General features: G+C 41.2%; 1 protein-coding gene across 1 annotated transcript in view; it reads left to right on the plus strand.

Annotated features, from left to right (window-relative positions):
* The window catches only part of ddb1 (damage-specific DNA binding protein 1), an 82,260-nt gene extending 75,283 nt beyond the window's left edge, over positions 1 to 6,977 (plus strand). Inside the window, exons 26-27 of the mRNA XM_008296942.1 lie at positions 679 to 802; positions 6,496 to 6,977. Of these exons, the coding sequence (XP_008295164.1) occupies positions 679 to 802; positions 6,496 to 6,579 (208 nt within the window). The 3' untranslated portion in view covers positions 6,580 to 6,977. The remainder of the gene's footprint in view (positions 1 to 678; positions 803 to 6,495) is intronic.
* Positions 6,978 to 7,315: the final 338 nt, after the last annotated feature.

Here is a 7,315-nt window from a genome sequence, read left to right on the forward strand (position 1 = left end):
AAAATATGTCAAAAAATGAAGTTAAGAAGTAAAACTAGAACTGTCAGAGTTAGTAATACGTCGGTTATTCTACTTAGCAGTGGTACAGGAGATTAAATCCAACGTTCACCGTCACAGCTGATGGAAAATCACAGTTTCACTCATTTGTGTTATTTTAATTAACAGAATAAGCAGATAAATGAACTAAAATATGTCCCCAAAAAAAATGCATTATGGCATTAAAACTGGTTAACTGAGAATTTTAACAGCTTTAACGTCTGTTTTCTGTTTTATTAGTAAAATTATCCATTAATATGCATGGATACGTTAGAGGACGGCTGCACATGTGTAAATAAATCTGTGCATGATCGCAGTAAAATTCGTACGATTCTACTTGAAGGTGCTCACAGATGAACTGGGACATGGACAGTCGCTGTAGAGGAGCGAGTAGACTGAGAGAGTTTAAAGACTCTTGTATGTTTTGCAGCCAAAGCAGAGTAATTCTCCATTTCAGCAGCGCTAACCTGCTGTCAGACCGCCTCCATCACACCTCCTCCATCAGACCTCCTCCATCAGACCGCCTCCATCACACCTCCTCCATCACACCTCCTCCAGGCGACTATCAGCCGGAGGTGAAACGTCTGCTATCGTGTCGCTGTTCCGCCTCCTATTGATCTTTTCTCCTTGACTGCACCGCACCTGGAGGTCCTTCCACACCGAGAGGAAGACGGAGCAGGCGACCGGCTTCATCGACGGGGACCTGATCGAGAGCTTCCTGGACCTGGGTCGGGCCAAGATGCAGGAGGTGGTGAGCACTCTACAGGTGAGGACAGACCCGCCGCTGGAGGTCACGGCCAACAGGTCGGAGGGTTTAATGAGCAAATTAAAAGGCTGCTTCTGCACATAAAAGTCCTCCGGCACAATAATAATATTAATAACTAATTAATGAAGCTTCAAGGTTCTGCACGGAGCGGACATGAAAACTCCAAAAGGACAGAACGCATAAAGAACAAAGTGTAATCACCACAATAACACCAATGAACCCGCTGAACTCTGAGCAGGTTCTGGCTGTTTGTGCTCCTGTGAAGTCCAAACGTTTCCTTAAAAAAGGCCAAAAAACGAGTCCAGAATCCAGATATGTTCATTTTATATCAATATAAAAACCGGCTACATGTCACATTTAAGAACAGTCACATGTTTGTATTTCTGTATGAACAGTTTCTGGATGGTTCTGCTCCTGTAGAGTTGGAGCGTTTCGTTAAAAATAAGAAAATGTTGCAGCAACAGTTGAAAAACCTGAAAATGTGCATATTTTAGAATGTTAATTGTTGACTGGAGATGTGATTTAGCAGAAAATTAATGCTGCAGCCGTCAACGACTTTCATAGATGCATTAAATGGGAGGTTTGGCCCAAAAAAATAGTTCAGAATCCAGATATTTTTAATTTATATGAATATTAAGACCAGAAAAAGCAGCTTAATGTCACAATTTATGGCATAGAATAGTCTAATGTTTGTATTTCTGTATAAATAGAACTTCAGTCTTTGAACCCTGAACAGTTTCTGGGTGTTTTTGTTCCAGTAAAGTTGGAGCATTTCTTTAAAAATAGAAATTTTAACAGCCACAGTTGTTCACAAGCATCCCCGTGCAACTAAAAAATACGCACAATTTTAACATTTTAGTCGTCGACTGGAGCCGTAATCGTGTAAAAATCAGGGCTGCGACTATCGATTTCTTTCAGGATTTGACTGTTTTGTTGATTAACCGAAATTAATCTTCATAGATTCCATCAGATGTGATGTTTTGTCAAAAAAAAAAGTCCAGAATTTTATATATTTTCAATTTATAGTAATATTAAGACAAAAAAAGCAGCTTAATGTCACATTTGGAACATGGAACTGTCAGATGTTTGGATTTCTGCATAAAAGCTTCTTGAATCTCTGAACTCTGAGCAGTTTCTGGGAGTAAAGTCGAAGCATTTCTTTAAAAAACAAGATCTGTTGCAGGGAACAGCATCCCTACGACTGAAAATACGCACAGTTTTAACATTTTAGTTGCTAACTGGAGATGTAGTCGTGTGATGTTTTGCCAAAAATAAAAGCCCAGATTTCAAACATGTTGAATTTATTATCATGTTAAGATGAGAAGAAGCTGCTTAATGTCACATTTCAGAACACAGAACAGTAAAATATATACATATTTGTGCTTTAAAGGTGCTTCATCTGCTCAATGCTGAACAGTTTCTGGCTGTTTTCTTTGCTCCTCTTCCATCTTTTCCTCGCTGTGGTTCATTTTAATGCAGCATAAAGTCCTGCAGCTCTGAGGAAACACAACAACCACCAAGACGGAGAAAACAGAGATTAACACCTCTGTTTTGTGTGAACACTGCCTGCAGTTCAGCTGAACATCCCTGAATTGTTCTCACCTGACTGTTGGTCACAGCTGAGTCACTCGTAGCTGATTGGTTGGAGCTCAGAATTGTTTGTTTTTTACAGAATTCGATTAATACCAACAGCTCATTTTTGGCATTTTTGTAAAATGAAGATACGTAGAATAAACTGATTTTGTTGAAAACTCATTTAGCCAACGATAAATCAGAACGTAGACGGAGCGTTTTCCCTTTTTTATTTGTTCTGCTCAGTTTGCTGCTGCTGTTTTTTTTTTTTTTTTTTTAATTAATGTTGATGACAAACGGGTTCATTTTCAGTTAATTTCTTCCCCTCGTGAACACCCTTCCCAGGCTCAGAAACTTCATTCGCTCCCACATAATTATTCCGGCCCAGACTCTGGAGGTATTTAGCCGAGCGTCCTCTGACCTCGTCGCCCTCCAGTTAATGTTCCCGGTTAGTTTCTCACATCTCTTTATCAGCTGTTTCCTTGTGTGCAGGAGCTTCACTAATGTCCTCTGGTGTCCTTGCTGCTGCTGCTGCTGCTGCTGCTTTTAATCTTTAAATCCCACCAAAGGTTTTAGGGAGGATTCAGATCTGCTGACTGAGAGGACGGTTGAGGATATTTCAGGAGTGATTTGCTCAGAAAAAAAAAAGCTTTGGTCCACTTGGGATCTTTGCTGCAAGATCCAGTCGTGACCAAGCTTCGGTTTACACGCCGAGCATCCGTTACCTTCAGAAGGGTATTTGTAGGAGCTCAAGACACCTGTCGGGTAGTAAAGTGTGAATATTTCTGCAGTAGTGCTTGACTTTTGAGAGTTTTGTGGGTGAATAGTCTCATAAAACAGACTCTACAGGATCATGTACGTGATTCATTTCGCCTTCAAATTGACTTTTTATTTCCTTTGCCATCCCTGTTAGCTGTATTTTCTTAAAGAGTCCGTCTGTTCCTGCCTTCGCCCGGTCCTACAGGGTGTTTTCTCAGGTGTTGTTTTCTAGAAAGTGGACTCCCTTTAGAGAAACCGTTTGTTTTCAGGTTTGCGACTGATTTTTTTAAGCTTAGACTTGAAGGTTCTGGTAAATCTTCCTGTAACTGGTCCAGTTTTGGTGTGTGTGACAGGGATATCTTGATCAAGTTTTGTTGCCTAGAGGGTAGATGTAGAGTTAGAGGGTAGATGTAGGGTTAGAGGGTAGATGTAGAGTTAGAGGGTAGATGTAGGGTTAGAGGGTAGATGTAGGGTTAGAGGGTAGATGTAGGGTCAGAGGTTCGGATGTACTGAGGCTCTACGGGCAGTTCATGTTGGCATCAGAGAGCATTGTGGGAGTCTAGCAGCAAGTTTTGATGCAACAAGTTTCGAGTCGTCTTTGATCATTTTTTTGTCCATTTGGATGAGTTCTGAGTCAGTTTAGACTAAATTTAAGTCATGTTGGAGACGTTTTAGGATGTTTTGGTCAAGTGTTTTTGAGTTTAGCCGGATGGCAACAAAGATAGCATTGTAGGAGTTAAGCTAGCAACGGACACCACGACAGAGACGTCTGTGATGCTTCATGACGTCCGACCAGAACTCTGGTTTTGTCGCAAGCAAAGTTTGTGGCCCAAATCATGTGTTGGTTGACTAAAACCACAACACTAGCATTAGCTCTGTGCTCCGGTCGTCCCATCAAATCACTGATTGATGATGCTGCAGATGATTGATTAAGATCATTATTTCGAATTTGCATCCCTGACGTCCTGCCACACGTTGTGCTGCTGCTTTATGGACCAACAGGACCAGATGTAGGGTCGTGTCGATACCGATCAGCTTAGAAATGCTTCGATTGGACATCCCTAATAATAATAATAATAATAATAATAATAATAATAATAATACTGTAGCTCAGCGGCTTCATTTTTGGTGTTCATCCCATAAAACTGTGGATTCTTATCTGCACTGGAGCCGAAGCAAATGAGCTGTTCAGTTCCTAGAAGATTAATTGCATTTTTTTTAGCTGCGTATGATATTAAATGCTCGTTTTAATGCGTTATTATGAGGCGGGGTTGAATAATTGTGACATTTCTGTATTCTAAGGAGGTTCTGCCGCTGATTAAAACCGATTAACTTTGCTCTAACAAACGATGGTTCTGACGCCGTTTATCCTTTTTCCTGTGCTTCTCTTTCACCTCGCATCTCTCGTTTCAGCTCAGCCTTGTTTTAAAAAGGGCATTCAATCACTGGGCTGACTCGCGGCGCCTTGGCCCAGTTTGGTCGACCTGGAAGTGACACGAGTGCGAAAGCGACAACAATAATAGCTGCTTTGCATGGAGCCGGCGAGCCGAGCCGAGGTCCAACAGAAGCATCTGGTGCACAAACAGTCGGCGCTGTCGCTTGTGTTTCTGGCTTAAATCAGGGCTGAACTTTAAAAGACCCTTCAGACGGTTTTATTAGGCGCTCTGCTGCGGCTTTGGAAACGGGAACAGGTGGCAAAAATCACTGTTGGCAGATAAACAAATAGCAACGTTCTGCTTTGTGTCTCACGGCGTTTAAAATAAAATCACACTTTCAGCTCCTAAACACACAGTTTTCTTGTTTTTCTCTCTTTCCAACGTACTCGGACGGTTTCTCTGCCAGCAGACCCGCTTCAGAGCCAACATTCTGCTGAAATCGATTTAAAAATAGAGAAAAAAACATCACAGCAACAGTTGCTCGCGAGCAGATCTGCAACTGAAGAATATGCTCCAGTTTTTTTTTGTTTTTAAATATTTGTGTGAAAATCAGGCTGCAGATGAACGTCATGTCCACGATTCAGTCTTCATGAAACAGAGTCGCTAAACCTCATCGATGCCGTCATTGAAGAAAGAACCAGTTTCAGACAACAGGAAGCAGCTTCATGTCCGTTTTAAATCCACTGAACTCACATCTTCTACGTTTATGCATGAAAAAGGTTTAACCGGCTGGACTTCAAGGAGCTTCTGGTGTTTTTTCTTCACTGTTGCTTCATTTTTCACTTCAATCTGAAGTTCTGCAGCTTTGTGGAAACATAAAAACCACGACGGAGGAGAGACGCTCAGAGACGTCAGAAATCATGAAACAGGAAGAACGTTCACATCAATGCTAACTCTGCGTGTTATCGATATTAGACTGTGTTTTAGGAGGTAGTGAGCACCGCCTGCAGTTCAGCCCAGTGGTCCGTTATTTCAAAATGTTTTGATTCTTGTTTTTAAAATGATCAATGATGGAAAAACTAAACCGTGAGTCCACACGCTGCCCATGTTTGACTGTTAACTGTATTTAAAAAGAAAAGAAAAAACTCTGCCAGAAGTTCAGCTGAAAAATCATAGAATTTTCATCACGTGACTGTTAAAGGCAGCCGAGTCGCTGATGGCTTCACGGTTCCATCGTGAAATGCAGAATTTTTAAATTTTCGCAGATTCTGGTTACGATAAACGGTTCATTTTTGGCGATTTTTTTTTTTTTAAATGAGACGTCGAATAAAATGTTTGTGATTAAATGTCACGATTTTATGCTCAGATTTGATAAAGTTCCCGACAAAGCAGACGAGTAGAACTGTTTGAAGGTTAAAAACCAGCGAGTTCTTCTGGTTTTGGTGGTTTTCTGTGTTTTTTTGGCTTTTTTCTGTTTTTTCACCCTCTTTTTCTTTTTTTCTACTGTGGTTTTTCTTGTGTTTTTCTTCTTGTTTTTTCTTTTTGTTTTTAGTTTTTAGTTTTTCTTATCGGAGCAAACACGGATTTAAGGTCAGAGAAAGATGCAGCAGTGGTCCGAGCTGCTGGAATTGGATTTTGTACGACTTCTTGCTTTGATAAATGAGGCGACTTTGGCGATTTAAATAAGATATAACGTCCTTCTCAAACAGCAGCTCGATCTCACGGCAGTAACATACGAACAGAGAAACAAGATGAAGGTGGTGAACAACAAAAACCCTCAGTTTCAATCTGATGAACTGGAAAAGAAGTTCAGAAACAAGCAGGTGGCGGTTCGGACGCACAAACATCCAGGTGGATTAAAATAAAATAGGTGGCAGAAGATTGAATGTGGAGGAAAGATGAGATTAGCAGCAGTTCATCAGATTATCTCACCTGAAAACGATTTGAAGCAGAAGCGACTCTGACCAGCGTCTGTTTGGGTTTCAGATCGACGACGGCAGCGGCATGAAGCGCGAGGCGACGGTGGACGAGGTGATCAAGATCGTGGAGGAGCTGACGAGGATCCACTAGTCCGGAGCGACGGGATAAAGGCTTTGCAGATTTGTAAATAGGTATAAATAAACAGCGTGTGCATGTTCGTCCGGCCCAGACGAAGTGCGAAGCTCCTGTTTGAAGAGACCAAAGTGGAGACGTTGGTCCGAGTGTGTTCGAGTGTGTTCGAGTGTGTGTGAGACTGAGTCCGTGTGGAAATAAAGGATAAACAAAGCCGGAGCAGAGTTTCCAGCAGAAGCTCGGTCCGGCTCCGTCGCTGTTCAAACCCGACAGATTCACACTTTTCCAGGTCGGAGTCTGGAGTTGAAAGCAACACGCTGTCAGAGAGGAGACGAGGAAACCATAGATTTATAGCTATTTTGTCTTTGTGATGTTTTCTTCGTTTATTCTAATAAACTTTGCTTTAGTACTGGTCACGGCTGCTCTCCTCCTTATTTTACTGCTGCAGGTGATGAGTTCGTTAGTCGGTTAATTAAGGATTACTTCAGTTCTATTAACGGATAAATGATGAAACTTTGGTGGAAGTTCACTGGAGTGAAATCAGGCTGAACTCAGAATCACCATTTAAACACTAATAATGTGCATTTTATTAATTTATCTAATTAATCAGGTTGAGACCTAAACGTTACCGGACTAGTTTTAATTGTACTGATGAACCCAGTAGGATCCCACAACATCAGTTCTTATATAAATGGACTTTTCTGTTTTAAAATAAAGACTAAAATAACTTCTTATACACATTTTCTCAATTAAA

This window comes from Stegastes partitus, unplaced genomic scaffold (genome assembly GCF_000690725.1).
Source record: "Stegastes partitus isolate 25-593 unplaced genomic scaffold, Stegastes_partitus-1.0.2 Scaffold1170, whole genome shotgun sequence".
Taxonomy (NCBI): domain Eukaryota; kingdom Metazoa; phylum Chordata; class Actinopteri; family Pomacentridae; genus Stegastes; species Stegastes partitus.